Here is a 21,218-nt window from a genome sequence, read left to right as displayed (position 1 = left end):
CGGCAAAGTTGAACCAACTACTATTAAAGTTGTGAGATAGGACATTAGAACAGCAGTGTTTGTATCACTTGGAAGCAGTTTAAACAGAAGCAGCTCAGTGTCTTGTTAAAATATTATAAAATATACTTATGGAACAGGATAAATTAGAAATAAAGGCCCAGTTGAGACTTTAAAGTAGTCCGAGATATTTTTATGCATTTATTTATCGATCCCCTCCTCTCCTCTGGTTCTCCCACATTTGATTCTATTAATTTGACTGTCTCTTCATTTGTTCCTCATGCAAAACGCCCTCCTTGTGTTTCCCCGCAGAGCCGGTATCCAAAGCGACCATCACATCCAACCTGCCTGAAGCCATCGAGCACAACAGCACCGTGATCCTCACCTGCACCGCTAAAGGCTCCTTCCTCAAGTTCGGCTGGTTAAACAAGACCGCACCCATCGTGGCCGACACACGAATCACGATAAAAGATGTTTGTTGATACGTTTTTCTTAAAGTTTTTTTTGTTTTTTTTTTGCCTGGGGAAATGACTGAAGTAGATTTAGATTTAACCACATTTTCTCTTTAGTTAGTCAGTTATTAGTTCTATTAGTTCACTGACAGAAAAATAATCGGCAACTACTTTGATAATCGTTTATCATTCATGTTCCAGCCTTCCAGTCATTTGTGAATATTTGCTGCTGTTCTTACTTTAATGTGAGAATAAAATTAAAAATCTTTGTATTTTTCAGATGTTTTATGGACCAAATTCTTAATAATCACCAGATTTCATTGATAATGACAATAATTCTTAGTTGCAGCCTGAGTTCATTAATTCGTTCATTTATCTCTTTTTTTTTTTTTTTAATTCATTCAAATGAGTTGAATCAATATCAAATTTCATGACGTGTAATAGAGATTTTCATTTATTTATCCATATTCACATTCAAGTTAAGTTTAGGAACACAAACTGTTAAAGCACTGAATTGAATCACAGTTATTTCTGACCACTAGTGGCAGCGTGGAGCACGTTTTTCTGACAATTTTACTGTATTTCTATTATTTCACTGAAAGACAGGGAGAAGGAAGAAGAAGCTAGCAAACACTGATACAAACAATGTGTAAAGATTTAGTTTGTACTTTCTCACTCTATTCATTAATTTGTGTATAAGTGATGTAATTTCTTCTCTGGATTGAATCACAGGGGGAAACATCCAGCACGTTGACCATCACAGATGTCCTCAGGTCAGACCTGGTTGGTCCCATCTACTGTACAGCTGCCAACAAACTGGAGACGGAGAAGAGCGCCGCCTTCAACCTCACCGTCTTCTGTGAGTATTGCGCCTGCACCGCCGCCCACACAGGAAGTGACAAATTTGGGGTGAAAGAGAAGAAGAACCAGCTAGTTAGCATTAGCAGCGATTAGCAGCCACCTGTTTCACCGGAACACCTATAAACTGTTTTTAACTACTGCTTAATTTGACTGTTAGTTACCTCTTCCTACACGGTGATTATATGACATCACAACTGATGTTATTACACCCACACTGTTTGACTCATCAGCGACCTTTGAGATAGAATAACATTCAACAAGACAAAAGCCTGAGAGTTAAAGGTGAGGCAAAGATACTGCGTCAAAAATCGTCCTTCTCGACGTCATAACTCAGTCAAATCTGAACGCACAGACATGAAACACATATTAATAACATTCACTTCCTGAGGATCATTATATCTGATGTCCGTCGCCAATAAACCTCCATAAATACACTTAGAAACCAGAGAAAAAAGTATCACAGTGATCAAGGGATAGTCGTCTGTACATCATGTTACACTGCAAACAGGAGCTGCTAACAGCTGATCCACATGACCTTTAATGGAGACTATTTGCAGCAGCGGCTACCTGTAGCTGACATTACAACAGATCATCTGATTCATTTCTGTCGTCACATCAGTTCCCAAACAGGCCGACATGTTGCTGTTAGCTTGTTTCCATCTGTCAGATTAGCAGAGATCCAGTTTAAAATACGAGGATGTCGACCTCCATCGTACGCTGCAGGTGTTTGTTACCCTGAATGACTTTTTATTGTTTTTTCTTGAGAAATCAAAATTTAGTTAATTGATTGTTGTGAAATTGTTGCTGCTCCCCAGAGGATGAACGTGTTAATTAACCTTGTTTCCTTTCCTCTAGCGCCATCAGGACAAACTTAATATTTTTAGCTCTTCTGCTGCGGACTCTCGTGCCTATTAATGAGACTTCACACTGCTGAATCCGCCTTTGTGCCAGTTTGACAGTTAGAAGTGCCCACATCCTTTTGTTTACTTTACAAGGACTTAATCTCGCATTGTTTGCCGCATTTCTCAGAACAAGCTCCACACCCACTAGTCACAAAGAAGGTCAGACGTGAGTCATCGGCTTCCATTCTTTCACACCCCAACAGGTCATCTATTATAGATTGTTTCTTCCTCTGCGTCACGTGGCCTTTTACTATGATGCGCTAACTTTTTTTATATCCGTAATTATGACGATGATCTGACTCCTGGGACGCTCAGATATAAATGGCAGCAGTGTTGCAACCGTGTGACGGTTAGTTGAGGTGTGTGTTTGCAGGTCGACTCCCTGACTGAACCAGACTGTGTACACAGCGGCCTGCACTTCCACTCCTTCCTCATGACTAACCTGAAAGGCAGAGAAACCGCTCGGACCGCTGACTAACCCTTTTAATTAATCATAGCAGGAGGGTTTCATTTACTCCCACTGTATGGCGAAGTTGGTAAAAATTTAACTACTTTTATAATCCAGTGAGCGGCTGCGACAGGTGTGTTAGGAGTTGAAACCGTCTCTCAGTTAAATAAAGAAATAAAAACACCATCTAAAGTCATGTCAGCAACATCAGTAAAATAATCAGCAGCTAGAAAGGCTGAACAGTCCTCTGACCTTAAAGGACGGGTTCACAATTTTTCAAGTGTGTTAAACCAGCAGTCAGGTGTCCATATGAACAGTGAAATAGGTTTTCCTCGCTGTAATCATTCCTCCTGTTCATACTGGATATTCAAAGATCCTTCAAATGTGTTTTCAATGGAAGTGATGGAGGATAAAATCCACAGTGTGTCCACACAGTCATTTAAAAGTCTCTGTGAAGCTTCTATTCAGCTTCAGCAGTCTGAGTTAGTCATATCAAGTGGATATCTGACACATTTACAGTCTTTTTAGCATCAAATTCCCTCTTTGTGGTTCCTCGGACAGTGTTTCCCTGTTGAGCTGCAGGTGGAAGTATAGTAACAAAAAGAGGGACTTTGGCACTAAAAAGACTGTAACGTTGAAAGATATCTACTTGATTTGACTCATTTGGACGCTGAAGCTTCATATTAGCTTCAGATAAACTTTTAAATACATTTTGCACAGAAGCTGAACTAACCTCTCTCCATGTGTTGTTGAACCTCAGACGGACCAGATGAAGTCAAAGTCACTCCTTCAAACCCTTCCCAGTACATCAAAGTTGGCTCCAACTTCAGCCTGTCCTGCTCAGCCAGCTCCAACCCACCCGCCACCTTCATCTGGTACCGCAACCAGACCATGTTGGAGAACGAGGGTCCCGTCCTACATCTGGAAACTATCGAGAAGCTCGGATTAGCGAGGGAAATGGCGGAGTACTCATGCGGTGCCAAAAATGCCAAGACCGGGCGCACCGTCCCCTCGACCGGCGTTTCCTTCGTCGCCATGGGTGAGTGATCTGACCGAGCTGTCAGCTGACAGGTTGTTAACCTTCTTCTTCATTGAATTCAAACTCTGTCACTACTTTGGGGTTTTTAATCCTGCAAATATCTATATATAATATAAATCTAAGAACTGTAATATTGATATAACTTGTTCCTGCAGTGTCTGGCAGCTGAAATCAGTTCTTGAATAAAGAAAATTTAAATTCTTTACATCAAGTTTTGGTGCCAACAGGTTGGAAATCTTGCGACAGTTTTAAAACTTTCCAAAAAAATCAAAAACCCTACTTAATAACTTGACAGTTGATTCTTGACCCTGGAAACAGCAGCTGACAAAACAATCTCCTCTCAATGTCCACTTGCTTTTCGACCACTTGTTTGGTCAGTTGTCATGGAAGTTTCCATCACTCCTCGTGTTGACCGTTCATTCTTGACTTACCGCAGTTGACAAAGTGTGAAAGCTCCGAAAGCTCCGGAAAAACAGCGAGTGAGTGGACGTTAAGTTGAGATTGTTTAATCATCTACTGAAAACACGTTTAAAAGCATAAACTTGAACATAAACTGTACTTAAACTTCTCTAAACAGAAAAAAATACTCACTACTTACCGCTTATAAAACATGACTTCTTCACTTTCTTCTCATTGAATGATTATTTCCTTGCATTCAATCTTTTTTTTTTAAAGAGTATTATTATTATTTTGTAAAGTATAGAGACGGGCATGGTTGAATTTTCAATATGTTGTCATATCAGTTATCCTGACTGTTTGCAACCTTTTGAACTCTGCAGTGTGTTAAAGACGTAGAATCCAACTACTCAAGTTTTTATACAAACTGTAATTCTTGTGGTTTTAAAACCAACTGCTGAAGCTGCAAAACTGTGATGAGATACAAGAAATCACACCGTAACTGACTTTTAACAGTTACAGAAAATTACACCACTGTGATTTTAAGTTAAAATACATTTTCGTACAGTTTCCATTGAAAGGCAGCGTTTAGACCTCCTCCTGCATCATGGTTGCTGTTAGCAGCTGTGATCTGTCCTGCTGTTATTACAGACCTGTCTGAACTCGCCGCCATCCCTCCATTCACTCATGGACTCGTCTCAAGCCCATAAACCTCTAGGGCTTATGGGAAATGATGTTCGTTAAAGGCTTCTGATCCACAGCTGCATTTTTACTGATCAGTTACATGTTAATGAGATTTTTAATGAGGTTTTCCTGCTTCTGGAACAGAATCTGGAAATTCAGGTTTGACTTTGGCAGAAACGTCTGAAGCAGCTGAAAGAGTTGCCGAGGAAAACAAAAACATTTCTTACATCAATTACCTGCATTTCAAATTCTCTACTGAAAAGATTAGTTGATTGAGTAAAGAATATTTTTAAGAAATTGATTATCTTTGATCCATTTGATCCTTTATGGGATGTTATGACAGTTTCAGAAATAAAAACAGAATAATCTGGTTGGTCTGAATGAAGGCAGAAGTTCTCTGGAGCTTCAGCTGAAAGGAACGCAGACCGAAACCTGTTTCTGGTGATGAACCTCGGAGGCATGAGACTCACATTCGTCTCACTAGCTGCTCGCGACACAACGCAGCACATACATGCTGTAGCAGACACATCCGTTTATACCTGTGAGGTGTTGAAACGTGAAATGCACGGCAAGAAGTTCATGTCCTGTGGTGTCTGTAATTACTGCCGAGGAATGCTTCTTCTTTGGAGGATGTTTGTTTTAAAGTTGGTTTGTATGTGTGTGTGTGTGTAAAACCTGCTGGGTTGGAGGATGGTCTTACATTACGCCCTGAAGAGTTTCTGTGTTGTGGATGATAGCGGAGGGAAAGGGGAGGGAGGGAATTTGAATGATTGTTTTAATTTGATGACTCAGGGCGTTTGGAACATTGAAACAACACAGTTAGTTTTCAGTGTGATGTCACCAACATTACATTTACTATCAGTATCAGCAAGTTTTATTTATTTAACCGTTAACTTCACACAAACCTGAAAACAAGAACTGTAAATTTAACACTAAATCCATTTTTTTTTGAGTAAGTAAATGATCTGTACACTGTTAACGTCAGTTCAACTAGCCTACTACTAATACTTCAGGCATAAATCTTTAAGATTGTTGAAGTTCTTGTTTGCTGTGGTGGAAGTGATTTAATAGCATTCAGACAGACAGTCAGCATGGTCTGATACAGTAGACTGACCCAGAGCAGAAGGGATGGAAACACTTTACACCGTTAGATCAAACAATTGGTAACCAAAAGGTAGGGAGGGTGGGTGGGGCGCTGCATTCAGACAGGATCAAAACGGTCTAATTCAGCAGGGGTCAAAGGCAGGAAAGACGCACAGTTGGCATCTTGTTGATCAATGAGTTGTTCCCAGACATCACTTGATTATCACCTATCTATTCATGTCAAAATCTTAATCAGTAGCAGCTCTAAACTACCATCTAGAGCGTAAATGATGGTGTAAAACAGTAAAACTCAGGTTTGGTCTGGTGTGAATAATAACCAGTGTTAAGTTTCTCTTCAAGATTTATTTATCATCATCTAGTTTTACTCCCAGAACTAAAGGATCCGTCAATAAAACAAACAAACAAACATATAACAATAAATCAGCCGTTTTATAACATAAACAGATTTTTTTTTTTTTAATTTTTCTTGAGACCACGTGACATTTAACAGCTGAAAAATCAACTCTGGTGCAGAAACTTTGATGACAACACTGTTGAACTGCAGTTTTTTTATCGGTCAACATAAACATCAATGCAGAAATATCTGCAATAAGCTAATATCGGCTGATATATCGGTTTAACTGTTTGAAAATAATATCAGACTCCACTTCTGTGTTTTGAATTTTGATGGTGGAACCAGCAAAGATGAGATTTAGTTTAGTTTGAATTAGTTTGTGATGATTTGATTAAATGTGATCAGGTTTTCACTGGAACTATTTCTTTAGTAAATATGATGGAAAATGCCTCATAGTGTGTTGTTTAAATAGATTTTTTTTCAAATCTTTAAGAACCACAAACTAAATATCTTCCACCATTTCCATTATCTTCCATTATGTCGATGTATATTGATGTCAGTCTGAACGTGACTTCAAACTGTCCCGCTGCCTTTAACGTCATACTTCTTTCATCTTTCTGAACTATTTAATTCATTATTGTCTTCAAGTACAATTTAGTATGTTGAAGTAATCAAATTGAATCAAAAGTTATCAATGTAGGAATCAAAAAAGGTGAAATAAGATCAAAATGATTAAACAGAAAGTATTTAAAGCTCTTCAGACATGTTTTAAATTATAAAGAAATACTGATAATTTTTGTCTAATGTAGGTTTTCTGCAAAAAAAGTTCAATTACCTCGTTAAAATTGTTAAAACATCTGATCCTTCTTCCTCATGAAAAATCTCTAAAGTTTAACCGTTGGTCACCAGATTTCTCCTCCTTCACTGTAAAGTTCATTCTCAGCGTTCCACATCACACTTCTGTAAGTTGAATATTGAACCCAGATTGTCACTGTCACAATTCCTGCTCGTAGGTTTCACCCCTTAAAATCAGATTTTCAATGAGTTCAGAGAAACTTTCCACTTTTCAACAGATGAATGTGAAAACAGACTCTACTGTCAAACTCTTCACAGTGAAGCTCAAACATCCAACTGAAGGAACGAGAAGAAAAAACGTGTTCTCGAGTGCAGAAGACTTTAAGTTCACAGTATAATATTGTGGAATAGAAATTAAAGTGTCTCTCTACCACCTCCGTGTTCACAGAGCCCATCTCAGGTGTTAAAATCACTGGTCCGACCGCCACTCTCATCGCCGGCAACAACACGGCCAACCTCAGCTGCCAGGCGACGGCGGGCACCGTGACAACCAGGACCTGGATGAAAGACGGCAAGCCTCTGACTGCCAGCAGCCGCCTGGTGTTCTCCGCAGACATGAGCTCCATGATGATCAAACCTCTGCAGAAGGAGGACAACGGAGAGTACACTTGTGAGCTCACCAACCCCGTCACCACCGAGAAAGCCTCCTACAAGATGGTGGTCAACTGTGAGTGTTCATTTTGCTAAGAGACCTGAATATGTATTTGTAAGCGTTTATGGTTCTGCATTGTGAGGGCTTTACAGGCGTGTGTGTTTGTTTTGGCATTGATTCGGTTTTATAGCACTTTTATTGATGCGACTCATTCAAAAGTCCATAAAACTGCTTCCGAATTCAGATAAACAGAAAGAAGCTTCTTTGTAACTATGTAATAAAAATTAATAGGTAAACAGACAAATATGAGTTCACTCAGATAAGCTGCATGTGGAATCCTTTATTGCCAAATGACAGTTAGAGGAATTACATCCATCTTGTTACTGTACATTTCAAATGTAAATGTTTTTTACAAAAACAGATAAGCATAAAAGTAGAGTGGTGGAAAGTAGATAAGTACATTTACTCAAGTACTGTACTTAAGTACAATTTTAAGATACTTGTACTTTACTCGAGTATTTCCATGTGATGCTACTTTCTACATTTCAGAGGGAAATATTGTACTTTCTACTCCGCTACATTTATTTGAGAGCTTTAGTTACTTTTCAGATGAAGATTTGACACAATGGATAATATAACAAGCTTTTAAAATACAACACATTGTTAAAGATGAAACCAGTGGTTTCAACCTTTTTACAAAAAGCAGTGTGTAGTCGGGGTCACATTTCACATGTCTATGAGTTGTTAACAGCTCCACCAAATAGTGATTTTTCCCTCTAAACTTCTCACATGCTTTCATTTCAATAAATGTTCAAATGATCCAATATTTCAGCAAAAATCAAAGATTAGAGAAAAAGCCCAAAAACTGAAAACAGATTTGTGTATCAGAACTTTGTTTTTTCTTCTTTCCTCTCCCATTAATCATCTCACCACCCCTCAGATTTATCTGCTGACCCTTTTGAGGGGCCTGACCCCTAGGTTGGGAACCACTGGACTAAACTAGCTAACTGTATATAAAGTAGTTCAAACTAGCTCCACCTCCACATACGTCTGTATCTCTAAATATAAAACTGCAACCAGCAACTGAAAAGCTTAGCTTAGCATAAAGACGGCTAGCCTAGCTCCTTACAGGCTAGCTGTTTTTCTCTGCTTCCTGTCTTTATGCTAAGCTAGGCTAACCATGTCCTGACTACAGAAGAACTGAGTCTTGTGTCTTTGGGGGAAAATGCAGGTTCCCTGTTGCCAAATTTATGTTTGAATTTGTCCTTATGAGTCTTTGAGGCAGCTGAAAATGATTTTTTTTTCTGTTATCATCATCACTCAATGTTTTTTTAGTGAAACAATTGTGACTCTAGTAGCAGTAAATGTCAAATGCAGCGTATAGGCTGTTGTAAGTAGAAGACCGGCAGACACATAAAGTCACTTTGATTATATTGTCTTAAAATAAAAGCTTCGTTTTGTCCCCAGACGGTCCTGAACCAGCGGAGGTGAAAGGTGAGGATGCCGTAGAGGTGAACGATCCAGTGAAGATGGAATGCGCCGCTGTCTCCGTCCCTCCCGCCACCTACACCTGGAAGTTTAACGGCACATTGACCAAAGTCACAACAGCCCAGTATGTCATTGAGAAGGCCGTTTACAAAAACACAGGAACGTACACGTGTGAGGCGCGCAACTCCGTCACTGGCAAGACCACCACAAAGGCCCACAACCTGTCCGTCAAAGGTAAGAACTACGTCTCTAGTCTGTGTTTCCTTTAAAAGTCTAACAAGGCTCCAGACTATCAGCCGCAGAAATACATTGACAAGATGTACCGAATAAAATGCTTTGATGCATTAATCACTCGACCCAAAGTCATCAAAGTCATTTCCTGTCTCTGTGAAAGCAAAAGTTGCAGTATAGGCGTCCTAGTTTTCCTCTGGTGATTTTTTCGTGTTGCAATGTGTCTTTTTTATTGTGTTGAATCTTTAAAATGATGCATCATATAGCCCGTCATGTGGGTATAAGCGTTAGTGATCATTTCACAGCAGCTATGCTTCACTCACCAAACCACAGTCTACCATCAGATCAGGGCATGTGTTCATTTCCTCTCTGTGGTTTCTGTTCTGAGAAATAAAGTTGCTCTTACACATAGCAGCATTTCCCACATGGTGTCTCAAGGTCTGTTTATTTATTTGCATTAACATTAAAAAAACTGCTGTTTTTGTTGATTTACAGTGTGCCAGAATGCAAATCCCATTCTGATTTCCTCAGATGTGATAATGATTTTTTATTCATATAAATATGACACCTCTCAGCAGGAGATACACACATTAAATGATGTTATTTATGTTGTTTTGATAGAGGAGGGAGCGCTGGATGAAGGTCTCTCAGATGGAGCCATTGCTGGAATAGTCATTGCCGTCCTCGTCGCCCTGGGGGCCGCTATTGGCTTGATCATTTACTGCAGACAGAAAGTACCGTAAGTACCCTGCGTTTTGATATCTCTCTGAGACATTCATCTGCTGGATTGCAGAACATGTCGTCTGGTTTTTGGTGTTCAGCTCAACTTCCATGTATGTTCATGGCTGAAAATGCTTATGAATGCAAGCTCCTTCTTCATGTCTAGATTTCAGCCATATTTGATGTTTAACATGTGATTCTGGCATTAAGATTTCCCTTCTATGGACCCAGAGGAAAAGAGCACCAAGAGTTTCCACATACTTTTGGCAAATGATAGAAAGGAGTGTTAGTAGAGTTTCTTTGCAGGTGTTTTCTCCCTGATTTCATGCTACAGTGTTAAGGTTTCTATCTGTGTGTTATCTGACCCTTTTTGTCTGAGTCTATACGTGTGTGTGTTTCTGTGTCATATCTCTCGTTTTCTCTGTATGTCTTGTCAACCACTTTATGACCTTCTAGGAAATTCTCCTCATTCTTTGTACATCTCGGCGTCTTGCGACATGTCGGAGTAATGTACACACACACACTCTGTAGGGCTGCCACACCCTCTGACACTGTTGCAACTAACCGTCATGCTGTTACCACAACTCACTGCTTTACCCCCTTCAGAAACGCTTGTTGTCTAAAAAAAAATGTCTCTAAACAGAGCCCAGTTTCATGAGTCTACAAGGTGTCTTTTTTTGCAAACGAGCAGCACTGAAAACGATGCCTCAGGCAAGTGCTGACAGTGTCTGTCTTATCTTTACAAGCTTGCATTCTTTTGTGGAGAGTTGAAGTGTTTCTTAAATCAATAAAACTTGTGCTGTCAGAAACTGATGTGATTTGGATTCAAGTTATGAAAGAAAGAAAGCAGATGCTGTTGATAGGAGAAGCTCAGAGACATACTGCCAAGAAAAACCATGTTCCTATTAAGTTGATTTTGACAGTCCTAAAAGTCTTTTTAGATATTTTTTACTCATTTGCAGCTTAAATCAACTTGTTTTTAAGAATTTTCTAGAATCACATCTGAATTAAAAAGCATTTATAGTTCTGAACGTCATCCTTTGAAGATGTTCAAACCTTCATTCACACCTTTACACACCTGTGTGAAGTGGACTATTTTGGAAAATTCCAAAAATTCGAGCTGAAGTATACTGAGGTGTTGATGCAAATCGTCACACTTGAATCAAGAAAAATGACCCTCCCACAACATTATGTGACTCATGATGGAGAGTTTATGAAAAGGATCAAAATTGATGTCGCAGAACTGAGATATCACCTTTTTAATTACAAGCCAAAACCTTGCGCCTACATTACCCAAAATGCAAGTGGAGATTTCGGTGTGTTATGCTAGTAGCGACTAATGTAGCCTGGAGCTGCTAGCCTCCAGCAGAGATGAGGAGCTACAGAGGTCTTGAAGTCTTCGGCCCCAACCGACACTGACTCAACTGACATCACTTGAGGCAGGTTATCAGATTTCTCACCGCTCTCTCTGGAGGCGCAAAAAAGTTTTATACGACTTTTTTTACACAGAGAACACCTGGAAACATACTTTCAAAGGTCAGTGGAGTTCACCTTTAAAGCAGCAGTTGCCACATTGTCACATTAAGCAACAGAGTGCCACGAGCTGCAGCAGATTAAATCTTTTCACACCTGAATGACAGATTATTCCCAAACAGCGGCAGTGATGTAATCGCTGCGCCACATCCTGTGAGATTTCAACATTCTCTGGAACTCAACAGGATGCTGCCATCCTGAAACAAAGAACAAACAGATGAGTCAGTGACAGACTCTGACAGGACACAACACTCCTCACTGCAGGAATTTGAAACCAAAGCTTTAGCCACCCTCACACACACTTGGTAAAACAGGAAATTCAAATCCACAGACAATTATCTTTTAAAGGACAGATTCAAAGTGTCTTAAAACAACAGTCAAGTGTCCATATGAACAGTGAATCAAGTGGATATCTGACACATTAACAGTCTTTTTAGCATCAAATTCCCTCTTTGTGTTTCCTCGGACAGTGTTTCCCTGTTGAGCTGCGGTGGAAGTATAGTAACAAAAAGAGGGACTTTGGCACTAAAAAGACTGTAACGTTGAAAGATATCTACTTGATTTGACTCATTTGGATGCTGAAGCTTCACTTTTAAATACATTTTTGCACAGAAAGAGGACTGTGGATTTTGTCCCCCATCACTTCCATTGTAAGGTCATTATGAAGGGATCTTCTAATGGTCAGTATGAACAGGAGGAATGATTACAGCAAGAAAAACAGGTTTCATGTTCATTTGGGCTCCTGACTGTTGGTTTAAGTCAGACTTTAGGAATTGTGAACTTGTCCTTTAAAGCTACCTGTGAGGGAAATGTTGAGTGATTTCCTTCTTACTCTTCTACCCCCTTTTACACCTTCTCCTCCTCCTCACCTTCCTCTTTCCTGGAGCTCATGTTGAGCAACACCGTACCTTTCAAGTAATTCAGTGGCATCTGTGAAATTTCTGGCTTTATTCTCAAGATGAAGAAATGAGCTGAAATACAACAATTGAAACCCTGCAGTAACAAAAACTTGCGCAAATCAGTGTGCGGACGGCCTCACCTTTTCCTTTGTTGCTGCTTTTTTGCAACGTTTCCGCAATATTTGACCAATATCCTGAACTTTCTCTAATGTTAACCAAATGAAACAGAATAGAACAACAGAACTGCTTCAGGCAGGTAGTTTGTGAAAAGAGGAAACGCTGTTTGCCTCCTGTTGTCTCTGCAGGTGTGAACCTTAACTGTTCCCCTTTAACCAAACGGCCCCCCCCCCCCCCTCACTTCTTCACCTGCTGTTGGAGGATCATGTGATGCGACAGGGGTCATCAGGTACCAGTTAGAATAGGTGTTCAGCTGTGAGGTGCCTCTCAGGGCCCTGGGGCCTCGGGTTGACCAACTTGTCTGTCCCTTCATCATTTTGTGTTCATCGTCGCTGTCGACAGGGATAACAGGAGGCTTTTGTTCAGCGGTGGGCTTCCATGTTGTTGGTGTTGTTGGAGGTTTCAGAGGACCAGAGATGACCCAGATTCTTAGACTGATATCTGTGTGCCACTTAGAACTGAAGACGATGGTTCTGGATTGTTTTTAGATGTTTGAAGCAAACTGGAAGCTGAAAGAAAAGTTAGTTTTTTAGATTGTCTTTTTTTTTTTTGCCACAGTAGCATCGTGACTCTATGGATGTTGATTTATTGGTCCACCACTCGACATCCTCGGGCATGAATCCTGCGGACTATTGTGATCCTCTGGCTTTTCCTCTAGTGCCACCATGAGATGTTTCTTTATTGAAACATCTCAACAGCTATCAGATTGATTGCTGTGAAATTTGATTCACACATTCATGTTCCCCTCAGGATGAACTGTAATAACTTTGATCCTCTGACTTCATCATCTGGTCAAAAAGTCACTTTGTTCAATTCTTTAGTTTATGACCAAATACCTTCAAAACTGATGACATTCCCATCAGCCTCAGCTGTACTTTGTGTTTAATGCTAATTAGCAAATGCTAACACACTAAACCAACATGCTCTCAGTCTTGTTTTATAAGCCGACAATAATGAAACAGAGCTGTTTTTTGTGCGGCTGAAGTTGAAGTGAAGGAGTAAGAAGCGAGTTAAAGACAAAATAACTGAGTCAGACAGAAAAAAGATGAAAACAGATCAGGAGGTACAACAGTCAAAGATGGAACGACAAGGAAGATAAAGTTGTAACTATATCCTTCCTCTATCTCCAGACATTAAGATGCTTCGGTGTGATAACCTGCACGCGCACAAACACGTGCACACACACACACACACACACTGCCATCAGCAGTGTTCACAGCAGAGATAAAAACACTGCTGACAGATGGTTGAAGCACAGTCGTAGGTTTTGCATTATTGCAATGTTTGAATCCACCAAGAAGCTGTTATTTTGTGTGTCTGATTTTATTTTGACTATATGTATTTGATCTTTGTGATCAAGGACGTTTACAGCGAGTAATTCTCTCATTTTCAGGAATGTTGTGATCAGTTAAATACTAAAATACTCCAAAACAGATGCAGTCTCTTTTTCTTTTTTAAAGCAACATTTTATTAATTCCCCCCCCCCAAATATAAACAGAAAAATAGCAAAACATGACAACTTCATTATCAAAACTTCATTGCACATAACACTAACAACAGAACAGACCAAATATATAGAGAGGTGAGCCAATAAGTCGCCCAGTAGATCGACAGAGAATCAATCTGCAACAATTTTGATGGTTGATTGATTGTCCAAATCATTTTAAAAGCAAAAATGCTGCAAAAATGCTGCAAAAATATGTTCTCTAACTCCATGCCCCAAATATAAATACTGGCCAGTTGTCTCACACTTCTACAGTAAACTAGTATCTTTGGGCAAAACAAGACCTCAGGAGACATCACTCAGGGCTCCACACCAGGCAGTCCTGATTACTTTCTGGCATTTTATGGACCAAAGTATCAGCCAACAACGCAAGATGTTCATAACTGCACCAATCAAAGTAGATTATCTTGTTTACATCATGGACACTCGATATAAATCTCGTTTATTCTGTTTTTGAGGGAGTGTCTTTGTCAAACTGGGAATAAATATGAATCCTGTAACAAGTAAGAGAAGCTTAAGTGAAACAAGCAGCCTTCTAGCCACAGGTTTTCATTTCTTAAACACGGCTTAAAAAAATGACCTCATTACACAATAATGTTCCTGTCCTGAAGGTCTGAAGCTGAAACCGGTTCTCCACAGGGTTCAATAACACACACACACCTGCTGTACAGCAGCATGGGAGAGCAACGCAGACGTGTTTCACAAATCAAAATAAAGATCTCGTCCTCTGATAATTCAACCTGAGCCCGTATGATGCTTAAAATAAGAAAAAGGAATTAGTAAGTTCAGCAGCGGCTGCAGGTGCTGACAGGAAGTTTGGAGGAAAAGCAAAGTCTGGACTTGTACGACAGAGAGAAAAGCACCTGCCCAGTCCAGGTCTTAGAAAGGAGAACTGATACTGACTTTAACTGATAACATCAGCAAACCGTCAGTTCATGTGTTTATCAAAGATCCAACATTTACACACAAGTTCTTCACTAACATGAGCGTTCTTGCACTTAAAACAAAGGACGTCGCAATGAAGTTCATTTATTTTTAGATATATATACAGTATTGATTAGTCAATCGACAGAAACGTAGTTGCCCACTGTTTCGATAATCAAATTATCGTTTTGAGTCTTTTTTTTAAGAGAAAATGCCCAAATTCTCTGATTCCAGCTTCTTAAATGTGAATATTTTCTGGTTTCTTTAGTCTCTATGACAGTAAACTGAATATCTTTGGGCTGTGGACTGTTGGTCGGGACAAATCAAGACGTTTCAGGTTTTATATTGGTCTTTGGGAAACAGTGATTGACATTTTTCACAATATTCTAACATTTTATAGTACAAACAACTAATCGATTAATCAAGAAAATAATAATAAATAATGAAAATAATCGTTAGTAATATAATATTTGTACTTTTCACAGAGCTTTACTGCCTTATTGTATAATTTATGCTCATTCTAGTGTCTTTTTAGTAGAATATTAACTGGTATTAAAAATATGTTTTTACTCCAAAAACATGCAGAACAGGTAGGATACTTTTTCAGCCCCGAGTTGTGTCTGCAGGTTTCATTTTCAGGCTGCATACAGCCCCGACAACCTCCAGCAGTAAAGCAGCCTGAGAGACCAAACACAGGGTTAAAGGCCCCAAAAATCATCCCACCTGCAGGGTATTTTCACTACAAAGGAACCTGTAAATTCAGTGTCAGGAATGAATGGTTCAAGTTTAAGTCCATCCTGTTTTGAGGGAGTTGTTTAGTGTACTTAAGATAATAAGATAAGAAGAGAGGTGAAACCCGGGGCTAAAAGGTACGATAAACACTCACTACTGCTTGTTGAACATATTAACATTTTTATCAACTCAGATCTTCCTTCATGTAGATTTTGACATCACATTATTGATGTATTTGTTATTAATTTATGGATTATTTGTTTGTATTTGAGGATTTAATCAGTAACAAGTCAGAGGGTCAGCAGGATTCGTCCTTTGAGAAACACGAATATCTCTGAAAAATTTGATAGCAATCCAATGAACATTTGCTGAGATATTTCAGTCGGAACCAAAGTTTTGTGCCGACCGACCTCCATAAAATCCATAAAACAGACTGAACAGGCTGGTGTTCAGTTTCTCAGCATCTCAGTTCAACGTCACTGAGCTAAAACACAAGACAGGAAGTGAGAGCAATGTATATTGAGTACATGAGGAAGTAGAACAAGTCTTTATGTCTTCAGTTCTGCGTTATCCGGGATTAAAGCGGTCTGTGTGGGTTTGAGTATTTTGGAAACACAGTCGGACTGCATTCCTTCACTCTCAGCCCCGCTCACCACCGCTGTCGATCACAGCTCCACCTCCCCCTCTGTGACCGGGGGGGGGGGTGGGGGGGGTGGGGGTGGGGGTGGGGGGGTTCAAGTGTGTGGCTGCATTCATTCATTCAACATCACAATCCTGAAACAGTTCATACTCTTATTCTCTCAGGAGATCAATCACAGGCTTTGATCTCAAGCACATTATAATTAACAGGATTTAGGATGAACGTGATCTCACCTGCAGCGACAGGTACTTTCACTACGGAGGAGCCTGACAATTCTGCGTAAGAGATAAATCATCTTTATTTGAGTTCTCCCTGTTTCTAGGGCATTATTTAGTCTGCTTGAGATAAGATAAGATATACTTTATCGTGCCCTCAGGGAAATGCATCTCCAGATATACTTACTTAGAAACATCCTTACAATTATTTATTTAGAAAAATGTATTTGTTTTTTATTGGTGCAATACAACATAACAAAAAGACACAGGAACATGAGACAGGACAGAACATACAGACGTTAAGACCAGACAGCAGGACAGTAGGGTTGGGAAGACTAATGAGTAATAACAAAGAAAGAGGAAAAGAAGGTAGAGAGAATAATAAATAAATCTAATAATAATGAAAATGGAAGATGCAGGCGATTTGTAGGGTTGTAACTTTGCCAGGCAAGACCCTCGGTCTGCATACCGGGGGGGGGGGGGGGGACCAGAGGGCAGGATGGCAGGTCGACCCCAGATATAAAAATACATTTAAGAAAAAGACAAAGTTCATATATTCAACAAAAAACACACACAAGGAACCTCACTCCTCAGGAGAGTCAGTCTGCCTTTATGCTTACATGTAACCATGGTAACTGTACACTGTACAAAGATGGTGGCAGCTGGAGCCTTAAAATGCTTAGGGGACATGGTCTTAAGGTGCAGCCCAGACATGTTAATATCAGCAGAGAGACTCATCAACCCTCCGACCTTCATCAGTTTGACTGTTGAAGATATTTGCTTGTTTGTAGCTGGAGGCGAATCAGTTACCCAGAATGCATTTATACATTTATACAGTTATACAGTTATACACTTACACAGTTATACATGTATACATTTATACAGTTATACATTTACACATTTATACATTTATACATTTACACATTTATACATTTATACAGTTATACAGTTATACAGTTATACATTTATACAGTTATACATTCATACATTTATACATCTACACATTTATACATGTATACATGTATACATTTATACAGTTATACATTTACACATTTATACATTTATTCATTTATACATTTATACAGTTATACATGTATACATTTATACAGTTATACATTTACACATTTATACATTTATACAGTTATACATTTATACAGTTATACATTCATACATTTATACATCTACACATTTATACAGTTATACAGTTATACATTTATACAGTTATACATTCATACATTTATACATCTACACATTTATACACTTACACAGTTATACATGTATACATGTATACATGTATACATTTATACAGTTACACATGTATACATTTATACAGTTATACAGTTATACACTTACACAGTTATACATTTATACATTTATACATGTATACATTTATACAGTTACACATGTATACATTTATACATGTATACAGTTATACACTTACACAGTTATACATGTATACATTTATACAGTTACACATGTATACAGTTATACACTTACACAGTTATACATTTATACATTTATACATGTATACATTTATACATTCATACATTTACACATTTATATATTTATACAGTTATACATTTATACATTTATACAGTTATACAGATATACATTCATACATCTATACATTTACACATTTATACATTTATACAGTTATACATTTATACATTTATACACTTATACTGTATAAAGGTATACATTTATACATTCATACATTTACACATTTATACAGTTATACAGTTATACATTTATACATTTATACAGTTATACAGATATACATTCATACATTTATACATTTATACAGTTATACATTTATACATTTATACACTTATACAGTTATACATTTATACAGTTATACAGATATACATTTATACAGTTATACATTTATACATTTATACATTTATACATTTAACACAAACTTTGAGTTTAATCTTTTCGTTTAATCGAAAAACGACTTGCTTCACCCTGTAATTTAGCTGATGTCTTCATTCTGTGATGTTCTGTAATTCAATGAATGGACTCCAGAGATAAAAGCTTCATTTTGAAATAATTACAGGGAAATGCTGCATATAACATGAGAACTGAATATAACATGAGTACTGCTGGTGATTTCCATGTTTTTTCATGTTGTTTGAATCTTTCAAAACCAGGCGTTAAGTTAAAATACACGCTGTTCTTTTTGAGGATCCAGTTTAATCAGACATTTAAGAGAAAACCGGTCGGACGTCTTCTGCACAGTCATTCAAACTTATCAGTGACGCCTCCTTCTATCTGCTGCACTTAATGTTCAGGAAAACAAGCTGCCAGCTGGGAAAACCCGCTCACATCACACCCCTCACTGATAATTACATGTTAGATAATGAGGTTTGTTTTTTTTTTATTTGCAGGCTCCACATCTCTCACATAACATTACATTAACTCCAGAAACAGGTGAGAAATGCGCCACTGTGATCCAATGTGTGTGAAACATGAGAAACTTTCTGCTGCAGCTTGTTTCTGGTTGATTTTAGTGTCATAAATAAAAATATTCTGGCTGCTTCAACGAGGTAAAACGTGAAAACTTAAGTTTCCAGTTTCTCCTGAAGTTTCTTGAAAGCAGCATCAAGTGTTTTAGAAACAGTTGAGATCATTTACGTGCTAAAATTTTATCACCTCGGCCTTGGTTTTCAGCGGTGTACCTGAAAACGGACGTCTGACAGGAAGTTGAGCAGCGGCGAGGGCGAGGCCTGTTTCTCAGAGAATGGCAGGAATGTCACTGTCATGTCTGCACTCGTCTTCTTCGGCTCATGTTTGTGTCGCTGCTTCTTTATCTTTCTTCGACCCTCCGGTTTCTCTTTTACTTTCTCTCATTTTATCTGATTCCGTTTCTATTTCTGTCTTTCTCTATTAGAAAACCACGGTGGCCACATCCTCTTCACGCTGTCGTGCTGCTGTAGTTTGTAACCAAACACTAAAGACAGAAAGAAGTGCTTTAAAGAAAATAAGAGAAGAAGAAGGCGGTTTAATAGGTGCAGAATCAAGAATGAAAGCTGATTGAAAAAGAGGATCTTTGTGTCATCAAAAGGAATTAAAGTGAGACCGTCAGAGAACAAATGGTGCGTTCTTTCTTTGATAAAGGTGATCTCATAAGCAATAAAACACACCTGTCTCTGTTCGTTACACTGCTGCAGCCTCACTTGTTCTGGTGTGACTGGTGACTAATGTTAACTGAAGTCATTATAACATTTTACCTGCTTATGTTACTGTTACTAACCTTTTAAAATGATCTCATAATTACCAGCAGCTGCTATATAGGCTCACTATGAATAATATGTGTATAATATGATGCAAAACCCTGTTTATGAATATAAAAAGGGCTCCAAATAATGATTATATATAAGGGTTAAGAAGTAAATGACTTAAACAATTAATCAAGTATCACTTTTACTTTCCTGATGATCAATGTGAGGCAAAATGAAATGACTGTGTAGTTATTGTCACAGTTTACCAGGAATTTCCCCTTAAAGCATCTAATGAATATTTTAACAGTCTGATCTGTCAGTGTGTAACGTGTTCGTAGTGATGAACCTACAGAGAATCATCAGTGACTCTGCAGCTCCTCTCGGCTTTACGGAGCTTTATAGTGAGTTTCAGCTCATTGTTTATCTGTCCGGCTGCAACTTTTACTGACTTGGTTCACTCTCAGCGTCTCATAGCGTCGTTTTAGGTTCTGCAGCAGCTGTTTGCAAAGAAAAGGCTCCAGATATTTCCCTCAGGAGTTGGTAGAGAGTAAAAACAGAAGCTAAAAGAGAGAGAATATTGGACTCACATTCACCAGGTGGACAGAAACACGACTCCAAATAATGATGATGTTGCGTCATAACTGCTGGATGTGGAAATAAGTTCAACATTTCAATTTAAAAGGTGATAATATGTCAGAGTTGTGGTCACTACTTGTTTCTGATGAAAACTGGTGAACAAGAAATCAGTTATTGCAGGTTTAAAGATATTCAGCACCCCAAAAAAAATCCTCCAAATAAGATGAATTTCAAAGCATCTATAATGAACTGGGAGGAAAGTTTCTCTCTTTGTTGGACGCTGCAACAAAATCAGAGTTTATTTCCGCTTTTGTTGGAGTATAGTCTATAAAAAAATAAGAAAATAGGGTGTTGGAAGACTGCAGGGGCTCAACAGAATAGCAGCTACGTGTTATTTTCTCCAACAGCAGCTCCAGACAAACAAACATGGCTCCTCTCTGTCTTCTCGCCGCTCTGTAAACACTTCTCTGACGATGTGCTGTAAAACAGATAAATAGCTGCAGGGCAACATGTCAGAGATGACAAAGTCTCTGTGTCCTTTATGTTTTACCTCTCTCTCTCTCTCTCTGTGTGTGTCTGACCTTTGACCCCTTTATGCCGTAACTGACCTTATTATACACACTCTGAGCTATCTACTTCTCGATGGCTGATGTTTTGTCTGTCGCTGCTCTTATCAGCGGCTGAAGTATGTTTC

The 21,218-nt window shown here is 38.7% G+C and overlaps 1 protein-coding gene and 3 gene segments (V, D, J or C); all 4 read left to right on the top strand.

Annotated features, from left to right (window-relative positions):
- The window catches only part of LOC122970078, a 916,362-nt gene that overhangs the window by 43,616 nt on the left and 851,528 nt on the right, over nucleotides 1-21,218 (top strand).
- LOC122970080 overlaps nucleotides 1-21,218 on the top strand; it is an 891,879-nt gene that overhangs the window by 59,204 nt on the left and 811,457 nt on the right.
- The window catches only part of LOC122970079, an 808,187-nt gene that overhangs the window by 45,737 nt on the left and 741,232 nt on the right, over nucleotides 1-21,218 (top strand).
- LOC122970034 (carcinoembryonic antigen-related cell adhesion molecule 1-like) overlaps nucleotides 1-21,218 on the top strand; it is a 34,958-nt gene that overhangs the window by 6,341 nt on the left and 7,399 nt on the right. The window contains exons 3-8 of the mRNA XM_044336128.1: nucleotides 310-470; nucleotides 1,182-1,308; nucleotides 3,421-3,699; nucleotides 7,461-7,739; nucleotides 9,132-9,386; nucleotides 10,005-10,122. Coding sequence (XP_044192063.1) covers nucleotides 310-470; nucleotides 1,182-1,308; nucleotides 3,421-3,699; nucleotides 7,461-7,739; nucleotides 9,132-9,386; nucleotides 10,005-10,122 — 1,219 coding nt within the window. The remainder of the gene's footprint in view (nucleotides 1-309; nucleotides 471-1,181; nucleotides 1,309-3,420; nucleotides 3,700-7,460; nucleotides 7,740-9,131; nucleotides 9,387-10,004; nucleotides 10,123-21,218) is intronic.

Source organism: Thunnus albacares, chromosome 19 (genome assembly GCF_914725855.1).
Source record: "Thunnus albacares chromosome 19, fThuAlb1.1, whole genome shotgun sequence".
NCBI lineage: Eukaryota > Metazoa > Chordata > Actinopteri > Scombriformes > Scombridae > Thunnus > Thunnus albacares.
The sequence above is the reverse complement of the archived record's forward strand: the minus strand, read 5'-3'. Positions and strand labels throughout refer to the sequence as shown.